Source organism: Bidens hawaiensis, unplaced genomic scaffold (genome assembly GCF_021521415.1).
Source record: "Bidens hawaiensis isolate Kalapana, Puna unplaced genomic scaffold, B.hawaiensis_p1.1 tig00010569_1, whole genome shotgun sequence".
Lineage (NCBI taxonomy): Eukaryota > Viridiplantae > Streptophyta > Magnoliopsida > Asterales > Asteraceae > Bidens > Bidens hawaiensis.
The window spans coordinates 339,543-358,907 of NW_027491807.1; the positions used below are offsets into that span (position 1 = coordinate 339,543).

The 19,365-nt window shown below is 34.9% G+C and overlaps 1 protein-coding gene across 1 annotated transcript; it reads left to right on the forward strand.

Annotated features, from left to right (window-relative positions):
• Positions 1 to 4,034: 4,034 nt before the first annotated feature.
• Positions 4,035 to 19,046, forward strand: LOC143535605 (ubiquitin C-terminal hydrolase 12-like). Its single transcript, XM_077029816.1, has 32 exons — positions 4,035 to 4,226; positions 4,557 to 4,626; positions 5,960 to 6,107; positions 6,188 to 6,345; positions 11,259 to 11,524; positions 11,607 to 11,825; positions 11,902 to 12,010; positions 12,085 to 12,200; positions 12,311 to 12,409; positions 12,611 to 12,720; positions 13,177 to 13,251; positions 13,797 to 13,875; positions 13,965 to 14,111; positions 14,192 to 14,272; positions 14,362 to 14,481; positions 15,452 to 15,574; positions 15,791 to 15,868; positions 16,008 to 16,096; positions 16,222 to 16,330; positions 16,415 to 16,483; positions 16,570 to 16,680; positions 16,799 to 16,854; positions 16,946 to 17,123; positions 17,210 to 17,311; positions 17,402 to 17,473; positions 17,554 to 17,619; positions 17,703 to 17,768; positions 17,890 to 17,973; positions 18,059 to 18,175; positions 18,274 to 18,348; positions 18,438 to 18,524; positions 18,593 to 19,046. The coding sequence occupies exons 1-32, from the start codon at positions 4,191 to 4,193 to the stop codon at positions 18,632 to 18,634; spliced, it is 3,357 nt and encodes a 1,118-aa protein (XP_076885931.1). The 5' UTR covers positions 4,035 to 4,190; the 3' UTR covers positions 18,635 to 19,046.
• The last annotated feature ends 319 nt before the right edge of the window (positions 19,047 to 19,365 follow it).

Here is a 19,365-nt window from a genome sequence, read left to right on the forward strand (position 1 = left end):
TTGATAATAACACCACTTGAATCATAATCTCTTGGAAAGAAAAATCCTTATTTATAAGCTGTGTCAAATACTATTTGGTGATTGCATCATATCCAAATTGGAAACCGAATTTTACATTTTCATCATGAGGCCGGGTTGAATAAAATTAATATGTTTTAAGAGAGTAATTGAGTAACGAATGAATCATAAATTGATAATTTCCTAACCGAGTTGTATGTATTGAATTTAGCGCTTCTTGTAACTATGTTTAACAGACCTTAAACTTTTATTTTTTATAGATTGAAATTGAGGAACAATGATAATGTATGTATCAGGTGACCTAAATATAATTTTATATATTAATTCTCTGCATACAAAAATAGAGAAGTTTATTTTTTATAACGACTTATAATCATAATCTACTTCTATTAACAATCTAGACATGCACTCTGCATGATTTAAACCTTTCCCATTTTGAATAAAGAGGAGACATCTTACCACCAAGCTATTCATTTGAAACTACAAAGTATGTTGATTGAATTTTAGTTTCAACGTTAACATTTTTAAATTATCTTATTAAAATAAACATAGTAATATTACTTTTCACTCTAAACATATACATTTTAAGAAAAAAAATTGAAAAATGACGTTAAACTGCGGGTGAAGGTTTTACGTTCATTACATTGTTGATGCTCTAAATAGTAACGTTTGTAGAATTGATACATTAAAACTTGTGGGTTTGTTTGCTATCCACAATTAATGTATCAAGTTTAATGTATTTTTTTTAATCTGAGTTAACGCTTCCAAATTATAAACGTGTCCAACTCCATTAAAAAAGAAAAATCTATCTAATGGAAAGTTCCCACCTCTGGGATATAAATGCTAAAGACAGCATGGAGCATCTTATACCAAACCAGTGACCCACTCGCCATCATTTTAGAAAATATAATACAGTCCAAAAGATTATTAATTTATTATCATTAGTATTTGTCATTTAAATGATTTCCATAGCACTAATATTAAAAATGACGGAATTTTTCCTTTTTGTCTTGCATGTACATTGAGAAGAAACTAAAAATCAACATTGCTCTTGATAGATCATTTGGTTAATTCCCTTTATCATGATTAGTATTGTTATTGATTCATGATATTAATATTACGAGAAACTATATGATAATATCAATATACATATTAGTTAATAACTCGACTCAAACATGCGAGCATTAGGGAAGAGGCAGTGGCGGACCCAGGATTTTTTTGTCAATGGGGTCCCAATTTTTTCGGTTTATAAAATTTTTCGGGTCGGTCGTTATTCGGGTCGAGGCGAGGAACATAATAAAACACGGAACTATGATGTCATTGGAAACGAGTAAGTAGAAAGAATCTAAATTACAAACTAGATGAAACATACACTTTTAATTCATACCCGAAAAACATGAACGTAATATATATATATGGTCTTACATAATTGACCAAAACATGAAAAAATAACTCTAACACAAATAAATGATTAATTATAATATACATACACAAGGTAAATAATAAAAGAATATGCAAAATCCATGTTAACATTATATATGTTGCATGGTGATAATGACTATATGAGAGAAACTAACAAAAAGCACAAATACCCTAACTAGATAACTAAAACTAGGATATTAAAAAAACAACAAAAAAAGAGTATGATGGGGCTTGAACCTACAACCTCTCACAAGTAAAACAAGGGACTTTCCACTGTACCAGTTCAATCTTAATAGTATGGGTTCCAAGTATTAACTTTTTTATGGGGTCCTTACAAAATTTAATATACCGTCTCTAAGTAATTTTTAAAAAACATCAGTGTTCCGGGACCCCGATCGGACCTATGTGGGTCCGCCCCTGGGAAGAGGGCACCATTTAATACATTAAGATACCATCTGGCTAAATACAATTTGGGTAACTATTTTTTTTAGCGATAAATGTTACTCTACCTTTATTAACTCCTAAATTGCATCATAATCTACTCCTTACTTGGCATTAAACTCAAGACCTCTCGTCTAAGAGGTCCACCCTCTACAACCTAGGCTAGTCTAACAATAACAACTAATTATTTATTGGCTATTGGTGGAACGTAACAAATTTGTGCATTGCACAATTATAAGAAAACAATCAATAGTAGAAAGATATCTATATCTATATCTATACTATATATAATACATCAAATAAGAGTAAATTAAGACACTTGATTTTAAGAGTTTTACAAGTGCTAATACATAAAAGTACATTTGTAATTAGGGGTAAACTTGTCTTTTAAACACAAATCACTCAACTTACAAGTTTGCCCCCTCATCTTTAACCATATTCTTTTTTTAGTTTCAATTTTAAACCAACTTCTCACCCATGATTTTTAAATATCAATAACCTTTTCATTCGTTAATATTTTTGTAAAATTATTGCACCATAAAAACGAGTATTTTATTTTCTTTAATTTGATTATAATATTGTTATAATTTTTTCAATTAAAAAAATTAATATGTTGCATAGGGGTGTTTAATGACGGTTTTGATTGTTTTTAAGTTAAGCTTGTGAGCCCAACCGTTAGTACCCATATTTTGTCATCCAAAACCAAAACCAAAACTAAACCATTGAAAATTGAAAGTCAAACTGCTATTAACGGTCTGGTTTTGGGTTGGTTTGGTTTAACAGTTTAAGCTTTGATAATAAAATTTGTTTAAAATTATTATTAATTTAACCGTATCATCAATTCCAACTAAGTCAAAATATGATAGTTAAAATGATAAAGGAAGTAAAACTACCGACTAAAAGAAAAAATTTCAGCCGTGAAACTAAACCGATGACCAGTTTCAAGGTTTTAAACCGAACCATGAACACTCATAATTGTTACGTGATTAATAGGGTCCGCGTTCAAATACCCGCTGCATCACGCGGGCACCCGTCTAGTTTCTATCAATCAATGTGACTGTACATTGATAGTGATGAATGTTAAACAATACATATCACGTTTCTTTTCAATCATGTTTCCTTTCCTATATATATTTAAACCAAATGAGGTCATCGTGCAGTGACGTTTTCGGTAATCCTTAAAAATTACGGGGCAAGTAAAGGAATGGGTCTCAGTATATAAACTCAATAACCCATACGTAAATTAGTATTGACATTATTCACATTATCTTTATCACATGGTGGCCTTAGAGGGTGAAAGGGTAGTCGACGGCCACATGCCCGACACCCCGTTAGGCCCAATTTTTTTATTTTTTTATAAATTATATGTATTTTTATGAAAAAAAACATGCAAAAACTGAAAGTAACGTCATGTATTGTTCTAGTTTATTGCATAACTATTAGAAGGGCCATTCAAATATCCAATTAAACAACATATAAACCTAAGCGAATCAAAAATTTTGAAAATCAAACTTGTTATATGCGAACATCAAATCGTTTCTTACTAACATTGTGCTCGATTGGCTTAAGGATTAAACCAATTTTACAAAACTACAAATATTTGAAGTCACAAATCATAAGAAAAAAGGACATTACATTAGAGCTAAAGACGGAATTTTATGTGAAAAGGGTTTGGGGAATTCTTAATCAACGTAACCTTGATGGTTTTGCATTTAAGCTTAAATAACTAACACAACACACACACTTAAAGAAATGTTATACATAAAAATTGATTTTACATAAGAATACTACGAGAGCCGTATCAATACCTATATTTATAGCAAAAAAAAGCTTATAGTTATTGCTTTAAATTTGATACAAAAGGAAGTTAACCTATATATTTTATTTGACGTGTTAACTATGAATGAGCTCGGTATCAGTATCAGTATCGAAAATGCCGATACCGAAAACCGTCAAAAATGGTTGCCAATATCGAAAATGCTCGGTAAAGCACGAATCAGTACGAACATTAAACACCAAAAAAAAGTAAAATTAATACCTGTACCATACCGAACCATATATATCTCTAAATCTCAAAACACACGTATCTAACTAATACAGAAATACTCGATCAGGTAACGGTACCACCGGTTATCATTTGCTCTTGTAGTAACTTCTTTTTATGTATCATTACCCTCCATTGTATCTAAATCCAAAATCCGACCCTGCCAATACAACTTTGATATTAATCTCAAACCGAACCCACGTTATACACAGTGTCCGCCTTTCATCACCACCGATACGCTCAGCACCAATTTCATTCACCGCCGATGACGCTCATGACTCCTCCTCCTCCTCCCATCGATGTATGCATATAATATTAATAATAATAATAATAATAATTCATATCTTTATCACTTATCCATTTCTCACACACAACACACACACACACATATTTACGTATTTCTATCTATACCTACTGTTTTAACTATTAATTACTTCCACATACTCACTCAATCGAGCTGTGATCTCGTTAACGATTAGTCTAATATATGTTAATTTGATGTTAAGTGGCTTTGATTTTGTGATTTTGGGCGAATTCATCATTTCTAGGGTTTTGAATTGTAATTGATCTGGAAGGTTCTAGAAATTGGTGTTAGATCTAGTTAATTTGTTTCGTTGATTTGATTTTCCAGGCTGAGGAGGACGAGATGCTAGTTCCACATTCTGATTTTGCTGCACCGGATGGACCGCAACCGATGGAAGGTATTGCAGATTTATTATTTTGTTTGAATTTGTTGTATGAATTTGTCGAGTGCTGGTTATTATTTGTTTTTCAAATCTTATTGACATGAGTAGGACTGTAAATGAACTGAATCGAACACGGCGGTATTCATGTTCGTCTGTTAAGCTTTTATCGGACAAATTAATGGTTCACGAATACCTAACTGAATGAAATTTCTTGTTCGTGTTCGTTCATCAAGGAAATGAACTTGTTCAGACTTCAGACACAAATGAACCAAAACAGCAAAACAATGTTTTATTGGATTTGGCTTAACTGCTAATGGTCAGTGTCAACGGTTCGGTCTGGCTACCAAGTTTGTGTTGGTGTTGTTTTTTTAACATTCATATTCGTATGTTAATATACACTAGATAAGTGCCTGCACGATGTTGCGGGAAACGTAAACTTTGTAATCACGTATCAAGTTTATGAGTATTCATTGTTTGGTTTGAAACCAACATAATTCAAACCGATCATTGGTTTGATTTCACGGCTGCTTTTTTTCTTTAGGTTTTGGCTAGTCGTTTTCAATTTTCAATGGTTCGGTTTCGGTTTTCGACGACAATAAAACCTTACTAATAGTTTAGTTCACCGTTTAACTTGAAACCTATCAAAACCATACCGCAAACACCCATACACAAAAAAATATTTTTTTTAACTGAAAAAAACTATAACAATATGATACTCAAATTAACGAGAGAGATATGCTCGTTTTTATGGTATAATTTTTTTAAAAATATATTAACGTTTAAAAATCATGGGGGAAGTTGGGTTAAAATTGAAAATATAATTAAAATATGAGTAAAGTTAAAGGGTAATAATTGTAACTATATATTAAATTTACAAAAGTTTACTATAATTGAGGGGGGAAAGTGTAACTGTTTTAAAAGAAATTAAGAAACTAGTGAGTTTTGATGTTATAATGACATTTTAGCCCTTGTTCAAAGTTGTACTTTGTGCCTTAATACTTGTAAATCCCTTAATCCAAGCGTCTTAATTTACCCTTCAATGGTGCATTATATAAAATTAGATAGTTAATAATTTTGCTTAAACATGCTTGATAAGATTAGAAAAATTTATTAACAAAAGCCTTTAATGAACAAACAAAAACAGAAACATTAACGAACACGCTATCGAGCGTTCATGAACATCGCCTCTGTTCGTGTTCGTTCATTTAGTTGATCGAACAAAATCTCTTGTTCATATTCGTTTATTTATTAAATGAACGGACATAGGAAAACTTTCCCGCCAAACTGTACACTGAACGTTCGGTTCGGTTTGTTTACAGCCTTAAACATGAGTGATGTTTTTTTCCAGCTACACCAGCAGAAGCTCCCAATGTTGTTGATGCACCAACTGTTGATGATCCGCCGTCAGCACGGTTCACGTGGACTATAGAAAATTTTTCGAGGTTGAATTCGAAAAAGATATACTCAGATGTTTTCTTTGTTGGAGGCTATAAATGGTATGCTGATTGTTTGATTTCTAATGTAAAATGTTATTGTGTCGTGGTTTGATTTTGTGACATGGTGTTTTAATGGACAGGCGAGTTCTCATATTTCCAAAAGGAAATAATGTTGACCATCTGTCGATGTACCTTGATGTTGCTGATTCCTCAACGCTGCCATATGGTTGGAGTAGATATGCTCAATTCAGCTTAGCTGTGGTTAATCAAATTCATAACAAGTTCACGGTTAGAAAAGGTAAACCTTTTATTGTAGTTTTCTTTCTGTGAAGCAGACTTCCATGGATATTTTCTTTCTTTCTGGATGCTCTTTATTTAGGACTGTAGGTAAAATGTGAAACTGGAAAAAGAAAATATAAACCTGAAAGAGTAGGAACTGGCTAATAATGTGAAACTTAGAGATAATAACAATCTGTTTGTTCAAATGGGCCTGCACTGTATACTAGAGAAATGACATACTATGTTCAGTCATGAAGTTTGGTCCTTTGGTCTTATTGTGCTTTGTTTGTATACTTTGTATTTGAGTAATTTTTTGTCTGTTTTGGACTCTTGGTGGTTATGGCGTTACATGTCCGCTTCCAGTAGTATGTTGGCTGTTTTGTTTAGAAAAAGAACGATACACATTTAAAGGTTCAGCAAATACACAGACCCCAGGAGATTAGAGAAAAAAGAATAAATTGGGTAAGACGCATCTGCGTTTTTTGCATGTGGCTGTATTGTTGGAATGGCTATAGTATATATGTGGCAGCTGCTTAAGCACCCTATAACATCCTGGTTTCTCCTAGCCCACCGGCGGCTCTTTATGATCTGTAAGTTCTCGAAATTGTGTACCCTTTCATCAATCTTCTTAAGTTGTGAAGCCCAATATTTGCTCGGGTGGCCAACTGTGGTAAAAAACGGACAGAGATGGATTGGGATGTTTACTTTCTGGGTTTGATGCTCAATACGTTACTATAATTATTGTAAAAATTGGTAAGCCAGTAGACTTTTACCCTCATGGAAGTGGAATTGACTCATTGAGCACAGATTGTATAAACTGACAAAGAAGACAAATTTTCTATTTTTAGCATAGCGTAAGTGATTTTTGCAAGTCCTGAATCATGTCAGGTACACAGTATCTAGATAGCACCACCAACTAGGTTCTCCTTGGAAATCGAGGCTATGTGTCTCAACATCTGTTTAGAGAGGTGTATTTAAACATCTTCTCACTTATATCAAGAGCTTTTTCAAATGGAGAATAATTGGGAAGCTGAAAACCCCCTGGATAATGTTTTTTGTTACGTATGGCATCCCGTGTCGAAGCAATTCTGGCATTTTATAACATGCCAAGAGGAGAAATTTTGGTTAACTGATATCTTATGTGTACATGTTGAACCTTTTCATGCATTCGTCGGTTGTTGTGAGAATCATGTGAGGATGAAGATTCGTTTGCCTTGTTATGGATCTAAAAGGTCATGTTAATGCAACGAGGGGCTCTTTTTGCAGCTTTAAAAAGTCTTGAAGGGGAAATTAATCATGTTTGCATGTCCTCCTGATTTCACAGGTTATAATTTTTGTACATCGTTCCCAGCAAGCACTTTTATATGCTTGGTAGGTCAAAACATGCTTGAGAAGAGATTAAGCGATATAAGATCTGTGTGTTGCCTTCACTCATTCAGAATGAGAAGACTTTTTGGCTATCGTTAAGAAACCAAATAATATGGGTTTATGGTGAACTGTTGGTTTTTACCTATCCACTTTTAAGAGCGAGAACATATACATGAAAGTGAACACACCCAATAAAAGGGAAAAAGGAAGTTATGATATTGTTGCTTTTAATGCCCACATTAGCTACATCTAGTCAAGATAAACACAGTCTATGTAATATGCTAAACTTTCATGCACAATGGCATCATAGATGGACACATGACTGTAATTGCTTTACTTTTTAGCGAAGAAGTTGGCGTTTGCTATCACGCATTTTGTGGATTATAGATGGTCCACATGTCAGAAAACTGACTTTGTAAGTCGATACTAGGAAAAAAAATCTGACGCATTGTTGGGTTATGAAGGCCTTTGGGCCGGTTTTATTAGAAGGCCCGGTTTTGGCTCCTAATTATGTTTAACCCTAATCTTGTTTATTATATATATCCCATCATGTAATTGTAATCTTGGTTCTGAGCTAATAAGAAAACCTAGTTGCAGCCCGTGGACGTAGGTCCCCTCGCGGGGACCGAACCACGTTAAATTCTTGTGTCGTTTATATTTTCGTTTATGCGTGTTTATCGTTGTGCATGTGTGTGCTGTTTCGCTTCCGCGCGCCGCTTTGTTCCTAACAAGTGGTATCAGAGCTTTGGCTCGTTGTTTACACACGGTTTTGCACGGGTATCGATCGGAAAAAAAAAAAGGTAGAAGAGGCTGGTTTGAGAAGGGCCGCCGCTACAGTGCCGCCGCTACAGTGCCGCGGTGAACAGTATCCGGCATGAACAGTGTTTCCGGCCGTGAACAGTGATTCCGGCGGTGAACAGTATTGTCAGAGATCTTCGTTTTTCTGGTTAACAGGGCTGTTCGGGGCTGTTTTTCAGGGCTGTTTGGGACGGTTTTCCGGGTGATTTTGCAATTAGAATTCCTGTTTTGGACTTCTTGGAGTTGCAGGTTTCACTCGGGCGTTGCAGGTGAAGCACCGGGTCGGGTGTTTCGGGTTTTAGGGTTTTTCTTTGGAGGTTGCTCGGCTTCAGGGAACCGGGTTTTGTGAAGACCATTTAGGTTCGGGTTCAGATTTGTTTGCAAGAGATTAGTCTGAGGTAACTTTATATAGTTTATTTACAGTTAGTTGATTTATCGGTTATTGCAAGAGCAAATCGGTTTATTTGGCAGTGTTCTGTTGAACAATCGTCAAGTTTAGGCCCGTGCCCTTGTTGTGTCTGTTCACTGTTTTCGATTTGTTCTCGTTTGTTATTGTTATAACTGAAGACGAGGTGGTTATGATCGGAATGTTTGACGGTTTGGATTTTGGTTGATTGGTTTGTCATGTGAACTTGGATATAGTACTGGTGATGGATAAACTTGGAGAAAATGGAACCAGCGGGTGTGCTGGTGACGGCATAAGTGAAAAAAAAAAATGAGGTTAGTGGCAAGTCATGTTAACTATTGCTCGTTTGGATGATCTTTCGGTTAGGGTTTGAGTTAACTGATCGTGTGTACGGTCATAGAACCCTTGGTACCGCTTGATTTCATGAAAGTTCTACTGTTGTTATAGCTGTTTGCCTGTTAGATGGTTCGAAACTGTGATTATTACTTCTTGTTCGTTTGGAATTGTGAAGTTATATCTTGTTTGGTGGTGATCAGTGGTACACCATTTGAGAGGTTCATAATCTCGTGTTGGGTAAAGTTATTTGCCGGGATAGTACGAGTGGGGTTCATCTCATGGAGTGTTGGTGTGGCATGGGTTGGGATAACAGGAACAGTGGGAGCTGGGCATAGTCGACTTGGTAGGTTGCGTAGAGGTGAGACATTTTAAGAGTCGATGTCGAAAGGTTTGGAATTCTGCTTTTGAGAATGTATCTGGGGTTGATGCATTGAGACTCAGTGAAGGCGGTGAAGACTCTTGGGTTCAAGATTCTAGTTTGCTTTATTTCTTGTTACTCACTTCAATGAAGCATTTGTTGAATCTTTTAGTTAAAGACTTTTGGAAGATACGGTCTCTGTATCGTCGGAAGAAGTGAACCAACTTCCGAGTTATAAGGTCTTGGCTCGCTGAATCGGGTAGAGCTAAGGGGTTTCAGTTTGCAGACATGAAGCCTGGAGCCACAGTGATGTTAGCTTGAGCGTATTCGGAGGTCTGAACATGTTCGGGGTTTTGGTAACAGTGGGAGCACGCGGTGTGTTCTAGGTTTGTTTCCAAAGGGACGTTGAGTTCGGAAGACTGGGAAATCCGAATGTGAAAATCTCTCCTGGTATAGTCTGTTGATTTTTGGAGAGTGATTATCCTCTGGAAGTCTTTGGAGCCGGTAGTGTGAGTAAGTGAGGGCCGGTTAAGATTGAGGATGAGCCATTGGCGGGTTTTGTCATGGCTGGGTCTGTGATGACCGGATTGGAGCTCTCGGGAGCTTCAATGGGCCTTTCAGGTAACTGATGGGAAGGGGCGCTGCAACTGGTGTGGATTGGTAGAAATCTTAGTTTGTTCCTAGAGAACTGGAGGCTTGGAGAACTTCTTTTGTTGAAGTTTTAGCTTGTTCTTGGAACTGGAGGCTTGGTTGATTTCTATTACTGAAGATTACTAGAGTTACTGGATGAATGAGATTGTTATATTTACTTGGATGGCAGGCTGGAATTTATCGCAAGGCCTTCAAGTGGGAGATTGTTGGGTTATGAAGGCCTTTGGGCCGGTTTTATTAGAAGGCCCGGTTTTGGCTCCTAATTATGTTTAACCCTAATCTTGTTTATTATATATATCCCATCATGTAATTGTAATCTTGGTTCTGAGCTAATAAGAAAACCTAGTTGCAGCCCGTGGACGTAGGTCCCCTCGCGGGGACCGAACCACGTTAAATTCTTGTGTCGTTTATATTTTCGTTTATGCGTGTTTATCGTTGTGCATGTGTGTGCTGTTTCGCTTCCGCGCGCCGCTTTGTTCCTAACACGCATGTGCTAGGTTTACAAATCAACCAAATTATCTGTTCATAAAATTTCTGGTCTTAAAAGCTTTAATTAATGAATGAAGAAAATAATACAACATATGAGGTCTATTTATGATTTTATTCACACAATTCATATATTGGCTTGTATTTGAAAATTATCTGTTCATAAAATTTCTGGTCTTAAAAGCTTTAATTAATGAATGAAGAAAATAATACAACATATGAGGTCTATTTATGATTTTATTCACACAATTCATATATTGGCTTATATTTGATTTTCTGACGAGTTCTGATACGGCATACATTCTTCTACTTAAAATGAAAAAAAGAATGTCTCTCGTTGATATTATTCTGGGCTGAAAAATCAGGTTAAATGGAAACTTTTTATCAGTTTATTATCTGTGGCATGCTGTAATATTCAAAAACATAATTATTGTATGCTCTCAGTTTCTTTTGTATTCTCTTGTTTTTATATAGTCTGCTTCGTTTGGTATGCAATATACTGATATTTGGGGATATCTTCATACTGCAGATACCCAACACCAGTTTAATTCACGAGAGAGTGATTGGGGTTTCACTTCATTTATGCCTCTAAGCGAGCTTTATGATCCCAGCAAAGGCTATCTTATGAATGACACATGCATAGTTGAAGCTGATGTGGCAGTCCGGAAGGTTGTTGATTACTGGGCACATGATTCAAAGAAGGAGACTGGTTATGTTGGCCTTAAAAATCAAGGTGCTACTTGCTATATGAACTCCCTGCTACAGACATTATACCATATCCCGTATTTCAGGAAGGTTGGTGATCTTAGTAAATCAATCAATTCAATCACATATAACATTTGAAGAACAACATTTACATTATTCCTTGTTTATCCAGGCTGTGTATCATATGCCAACAACTGAAAATGATATGCCATCAGGGAGTATTCCTCTTGCTTTGCAGAGCTTATTTTATAAGCTTCAGTATAGTGACACAAGCGTTGCCACAAAAGAGTTGACTAAGTCTTTTGGCTGGGATACATATGATTCTTTTATGCAGCATGATGTTCAAGAACTAAATCGAGTTCTCTGTGAGAAACTTGAAGACAAAATGAAGGTATAGAATTATTTCATTAGTTGTTACCAAACTTGAATATTGTTTCTTGTTGATAACACATATTGTACTTGTACAGGGAACTGTTGTGGAGGGTACAATTCAGCAGTTATTTGAAGGACACCATATGAACTATATTGAATGTATAAATGTTGACTACAAGTCAACAAGAAAGGAGTCTTTTTATGGTAGAAATCTCACTTAAGAGTTGACAGTTTTTGTATGGACTTCTGATTTTGTACTAATCTATATATTATGTCAGATCTTCAGCTTGATGTCAAAGGTTGCCGTGACGTGTATGCTTCATTTGACAAGTATGTTGAAGTAGAAAGTCTTGAAGGCGACAACAAATATCATGCTGAACAACATGGGCTACAGGTTGGACGCAGAACATACGCTATGATGCTGCATTTTTTTTGTCTGAGTTTAGTTTTCTGTATACTATTTTCTTGGTTTTAACAAGTCATCCTGTGAATATGGCCTTTCAGGATGCAAGGAAGGGTGTTCTGTTCATTGATTTCCCACCTGTTCTTCAACTCCAGCTAAAACGTTTTGAATATGATTTCATGCGAGACACGATGGTGAAGGTCAGTCGTTCATAATAACAGTATATTTTTCTATATATTTGTAATGACTTTGAGCTTGATTCACCTTATGGTACTTGTACTATTGATGGTGCCCCAATTTTGTTTATATCATATTTACAATGAGGATTACAGCAGAAGGCTAATTGCTAAATCAGTTATCTCATTTGGGATTTTTTTATATAAACCTGTCTGACTATCCAGATAAATGATCGGTATGAATTCCCCTTGCAACTGGATCTTGATAGAGAAAATGGGAAGTATTTATCACCACAGGCAGACAGAAGTGTTCGCAACCTTTACACACTTCACAGGTACCAGTTTCTATTTGCACTATTTCCTTCCTAGTTTAGAAGTAAGTTGGCCTTTCTGTTTTATACAAAATCATTAGCCATATGCTATTTTGAACTTTTAAAATCACATGTTTTCATTTTTCATCTAAAGCATGTGGTTTGAAGCAATTTTGAAAAAAATAACATATTGTGCTTTGTGAGTTAATGTTGAAATGAAAATCAACATTAAAGTTGGGGAGGTGATTCCATGCAAGTTACTATAAAAGGCTGTTCTTTATTCCTTTCTATTTTTATATTTTCTTTAATTACAATCAATTGCTTATATGCACAACTGTACGAACGTAAAATTGAATTGCTTTGAGAGAAACGCTTCCTAGTTCTCCAACGAATTAGACACATTATTCTCATCTTTTATGTTCCGCATTTTATTGATACTAATTTTCTGATGATTTTTGGTCCAACATCATTTTTATGCAGTGTGTTGGTTCACAGTGGTGGGGTACATGGTGGACATTATTATGCTTACATTCGGCCAACGCTTTCTGATCAATGGTATGTAAAGTTTATCACATTCACCAAATTATTTGTGAGCTTGTGTTGTTTGTCATCCGTGTTGTCTTTTTCTTTCACATACTTCCATTTACTTCTGTTTATTATTTGCTCATTTACATGCATGCGTTCTTTGTGAAGTTGATTACATATTCATCTGAATGAAGTGATCTGAAAAAGAGATAATAGTCTGTTTATTTGCAGCCATGATGTATTTTTGTTAAACTCCTCTTGTTTACCAAGTCATTGTTTCAGTCATCATGGGGTCTTTCACTGTTTCATGAAAATCAAGTAGATTACATATTCCTCTGAATGAAGTTATCTGAAAAAGAGAGAATAGTTTGTTTGTTTGCAGCCATGATGTTTTTTGTTAACCCCTTTCTGTTTACCAAGTCATTGTTTCAGTCATCATCTGTTCTTTCACTGTTTCATTAAAGTCAAGTTTGATACAATCTGTAATTTTATCATGATATGAGTCTATGGATTGTTATTTAGTTTATAGGTTATCGTATTTTATTTTGATTTTACAGTATTTGATTTTACTGTAGGTTTAAGTTTGATGATGAGCGTGTTACCAAAGAAGACATGAAGAGGGCATTGGATGAACAGTATGGAGGAGAAGAGGAGGTGACTTGACAGATAACTTGTTATGGTTTATATAAAAGTTTATATTCTATTTAATGTGAAGTCATGTCAGAATATCTTGTGTGTTACAGTTACCTCAAGCAAACCCTGGGTTCAACAATTCTCCATTTAAATTTACTAAGTATTCAAATGCATATATGCTTGTGTATATACGTGAAAGTGACAAGGAGAAAATAATTTGTAATGTGGACGAGAAGGATATTGCAGAGCACCTAAGAGTAAAATATTTAAGCTTTTAATATAGATTTTTTTCCTGCCTTCGTACCCAACAAACTATATTAAACGTTGTCCCTTTCAGATAAGGTTGAAAAAGGAACAAGAAGAAAAGGAGCAAAAAAGAAAAGAGAAAGCAGAGGCTCATTTATATACAATTATAAAGGTTAAAATATTACCAAGCCCCTTTTGAATTATTACATTGTTTTTCAGAAAACCATTTTTTTAACCTACCTTGTAACTTAACATGATTAGGTTGCTAGAGATCAGGACCTTCATGAACAGATAGGAAAAGATATATATTTTGATCTAGTAGATCATGACAAAGTTCGTAGCTTCCGTATCCAAAAACAAACATCGTTTGCCCTTTTCAAGGTAATATATCTATCTTATATTTCTTTATACCAGAATTAGTAGCTTTTTGATTGCTATAATCATCACCAGTGGTTGCTGCATTAAGTTATACATGGATTGAACTCTACATGTCTTCTGTCTGTTTGCTCAATTTAAAAGTTAAACTAGCGTGTGCTAGCAAGTTATAGTTGCAGCCACAATATCATTATGCTCGTCTCACAAAAATTGCAATATCCATTACTGGAAATGTTTGAATTGTTCAAGACGTTTAATTGACATGGTTGAGTGATTTATGTATCTTGTCAATTAAAACATCAAATTGACATAGTTTGAGTTTAAAGACTAGTAATATTATCATAGTTATCTAAGAATTACTTGTGATTTTATTTGAAGTTCTCATTATGTTAAAAAATATTCAATTGTATAAATAAGTCAAGTTGACATAGTTGGAGTTTACAGGCTATTATCATAGTTATCTAAGAATTACTTGTGATTTTATTTGAAGTTCTCATTATGTTAAAAAATATTCAATTGTAAATATAAGTCAAGTTGACATAGTTGGAGTTTACAGGCTATTATCATAGTTATCTAAGAATTACTTGTGATTTTATTTGAAGTTCTCATTATGTTAACAAATATTCAATTGTAAATATAAGTCAAGTTGACATAGTTGGAGTTTATAGGCTATTATCATAGTTATCTAAGAATTACTTGTATTTTATTTGAAGTTCTCATTATGTTAAAAAATGTTTTATTGTAAACAAGTCAATTGACACTGTTGGAGTTAAAAGACTATTACGATGGATTGATGGTTATCTAAGAGATGCTGGTGATTTTTTGACGCTATCATTATGTTCAAAAATAATTTGTTGTAAATGTAAAGATAATGGAAACATATATACATATGTATTAAACGGAAACCACCACCAGCTATGCATGCATCATCTTGATACTTATGTAGTTACATTTCATCATACATTTCCATTTTCAGGAAGATGTAGCTAAAGAGTTGGGTATTCCCGTGCAATATCAACGTTTCTGGCTATGGGCAAAGCGCCAAAATCACACTTACCGTCCCAATCGTCCACTGACACCTCAAGAAGAAGCTCAGTCTGTATGTACTTATTATTTAGCATGCTACTTTCTACATCTTTTTCTTTTGTTCTTAATTGTATTTTCTTATGGCATACCAAGTTCACAACTAACTAGATAAAGTTAAGATTTTCTTTTTTGGGAAAAGCTTTGTTAGTAATTTATTGTTGTTAGTAGTGTCCTCTCTTCTTTGGGCTATATCAGTGACTATTGACATGGCAAATTGATTTTGTTGTAGGTTGGACATTTGAAAGAGGTATCAAATAAGGCTAACAATGCTGAGCTTAAGTTGTTTCTGGAAGTAGAACTTGGACAGGTATACCCTTGTGGCAAATTCTTTCTTATTGAACTGTTGGTAGATGTTAATGATCCAACATCTCATTGTAGTATATAGTATATATTATATACACCTTTTTTTTTCTTCTCAAGCATGATGGTCTGCATTATCTATATAGGATCTACTTCCTGTCTCGCCACCTGTGAAAAGCAAAGAGGAAATTCTACTTTTCTTCAAACTTTATGATCCTTTGAAGGAAGAACTTCGGTATCCATTCTTTCTTTTCTTCTGTGGGAATTTGTCTATTTCTCAGTGACATTTCTACCTCAAATGTTACTGACCATATACGCAGTGTATATCACATTATCATAACTATCTCATCAACATGCCAGGTTTGTTGGGCGACTCTTTGTGAAGGCTACTGGAAAGCCAATGGAAATACTGGCAAAGCTAAATGCGATGGCTGGCTTCGCACCTGATGAAGAAATTGAACTATTTGAGGTTTCTCTTTCACATTTTGTTTTAGAGTTTTATTTTCTTGTAGATCTTTTTGGCTGTTGCCTTTATATTCTTTCTTGAACACAGGAAGTTAAGTTTGAGCCCAATGTTATGTGTGAACATGTTGACAAGAAACTAACTTTTAGGGGAAGCCAGGTATGTTTTCTGAGGCTGTCTGATATCATTATTTTGCTTTTCGTATCTCATTATAAGCATTTATTTCTTTTATCATGGCTTTATAGCTTGAAGATGGAGATATCATTTGCTTTCAGAAACCTCTTAAGGTTGAAAGTGCAGAAGCATGTCGTTATCCTGATGTTCCCTCTTTTCTGGAGTATGTTCACAATCGTCAGGTATATCATCAACCATTTTTGGATATTTCTATTTCAATTTATAGGTATTTGTGTGTATGATTAAGAAAAAACGTTACAACCCAATTTGGTACATTACCTAATACTGTATGGTGCATAGGTTGTGCGGTTTCGTTCACTGGAGAAGCCCAAGGAGGATGAGTTTTCTCTGGAACTGTGAGTCCCTTGATATTGTTGATTTTGACTTCATCCCTCTGGTCAAAGTTTCAGTTTTCATCCTTGACTTGATTTTTTGTGTTTATTTCAGGTCAAAACTCAACAATTATGATGATGTGGTGGAAAGACTTGCTCGCCATCTAAACTTAGATGATCCTTCTAAAATCAGGCTTACATCTCACAACTGTTATTCTCAACAACCTAAACCTCAGCCAATCAAATATCGTGGAGTGGAACATCTATCAGACATGCTGGCTCACTACAATCAGGTATATTTATTGCTTTCCAAAATGACTCATCAATTGGCATTTGAAACGATTACTAGTATTCTTACCTTATCTTTTTTTTGTTGCAGACTTCTGATATTTTGTACTATGAAGTATTGGATATCCCTCTGCCAGAACTTCAAGGCCTAAAAACTCTAAAAGTTGCCTTTCATCATGCTACTAAAGATGAAGTAAGTACCGAGTTACAGCCAGTCTCTCTCTTTTATTTATTTATTTTTATCTTTTTGCTGACATGCGATGTTATTTTAACTAATTGGTAGGTGGTAATTCATACTATCAGACTCCCAAAGCAAAGCACAGTAGGGGATGTTATCAATGACCTTAAGACCAAAGTACGTATAGAAACTTAACTTTTTTCAGATTGTCATATCTATTTTAAATATATGGTTAACCATTTATTGTTGTGGAACAGGTTGAGTTGTCTAATCCAAATGCAGAACTTCGCCTGCTTGAGGTTTTCTACCACAAAATCTACAAGGTATGTGATATTTTCATGTTCATAGGGAGTTGGGTATATGAACCGCATTATTAATTTCTTACCACATGTTACCATATATGCAGATTTTCCCTCTGAATGAAAAAATTGAGAATATCAATGATCAATACTGGACGTTACGAGCCGAGGAGGTATATATTAAATGTTGCACCATATTTATGTTTTTCACATGTTATTTGAGTTTATACTGTTGAGTTTTTGGTGTTATAATGATTGTTTTCTGCAAGTATTCTAAGATAAGTTTACTTACAGGTTCCAGAAGAAGAAAAGGATCTAGGTCCTCAGGACCGTCTAATTCACGTTTATCATTTTACAAAAGACACAACTCAGAATCAGGTGGTTTGCGTTTATGGCTACAAATTTAGTTCTATTTGCAGTTAATACTAACAGTTAATACTTACATCTTTATTGCTTTAAGCAGCAAGTTCAGAACTTTGGGGAACCGTTCTTCCTGGTAATTCGGGAGGGTGAAACATTAGCTGAAGTTAAAGTAAAGATACAGAAGAAGTTACAAGTTCCAGATGAGGAGTTTTCCAAGGTATACTATACAGTATACACCAATCTCTTTATCTTTTCTAATCAGTTTTGATATTATTTCTAACTTCATTTTTCATTTTGGAACTTGTAACACGTCAGTGGAAGTTTGCATTTCTGTCTTTGGGACGTCCCACCTATCTTCAGGACTCTGATATCGTCTCTAGTCGTTTTCAGGTCTGTAAATTTTCTTCAAGATTAACAGTTACAAAATAATTTGGTGTTTTTATGTTTTAACTTGACATATTTTCCCCTTCTAATTTCAGCGAAGAGACGTCTATGGTGCTTGGGAACAATATTTGGGATTGGAGCACTCTGACAATTCACCCAAGAGGTCTTATGCTGCAAATCAGGTGCATATATTGCTGTTTTAGTCTTGGTTTAGTTGTTTCGGGTGCTAATGTAACCATGGTTTTTGCAGAACCGTCACACATTTGAGAAACCGGTTAGAATTTACAATTAAGTTATATGGTGAGGCCGTGGGCAAGTTATGTGTATGGGGGGAGGAATGAATCAAATTACATGAACCGAGAATGCAAGCATAATCAGACAATGATCCTTCTGGTAGATGTGTAATTCTTTGTGAAAAAAGGTAGCAGATCATATAGAAGTGGCGTACTGTGTAGCATCCTCCTTCAGGTGATGTAGTTTAGGTTATATATTCCCCTCTTCCGTTTTTTATTTGACTGTATCTTAGACCACCATGCATAAGTTTTGGGTTCCTGTTGTATAGAGGTATAGTTTGTGTTCTTTGACTTCATTTCACCCGTTCTATACTGTGATTTTATTATACAAAACTAGATATATGAGATTTCTGTCTAAAGATTTGAGTATGTGGCGAAATATGGATGAATTTTATGGTGTATGCGATGGTATTAGCAAGTAGGTTCATTATGACATTTCATCATAACATTTTTTAGTTCATCACTTCTGTTTCTTACGTTTGGCTCAACCATGGCTATCGTCAATCTATTACCTTTTGTCTTTTAATCTACCTTGCAAACGATAACCATCGACCAATGTGATGCAAGTGACAACATCAGCATTCTCTTGTTCTGAATCACTGACTCGAGCCATTTTGGTATCCCTTTTGACCTTCCCTTCTTTACAAAGTGAAGTGAATCTGCCAAGTTTAGTATATGTGAACCATTTTGGCAGCCTTTTTGACCTTCCCTTCTTTAGAAAGTGAATTGA

Coding starts and splice junctions, on each gene's coding strand:
- LOC143535605 (XM_077029816.1), top strand. CDS start 4,191: ATGACGCTCATGACTCCTCCTCCTCCTCCCATCGAT. Junction 12,721..13,176: donor AACCTTTACACACTTCACAG/GTACCAGTTTCT, acceptor ATTTTTATGCAG/TGTGTTGGTTCACAGTGGTG. Junction 15,869..16,007: donor TGGAAGTAGAACTTGGACAG/GTATACCCTTGT, acceptor TTATCTATATAG/GATCTACTTCCTGTCTCGCC.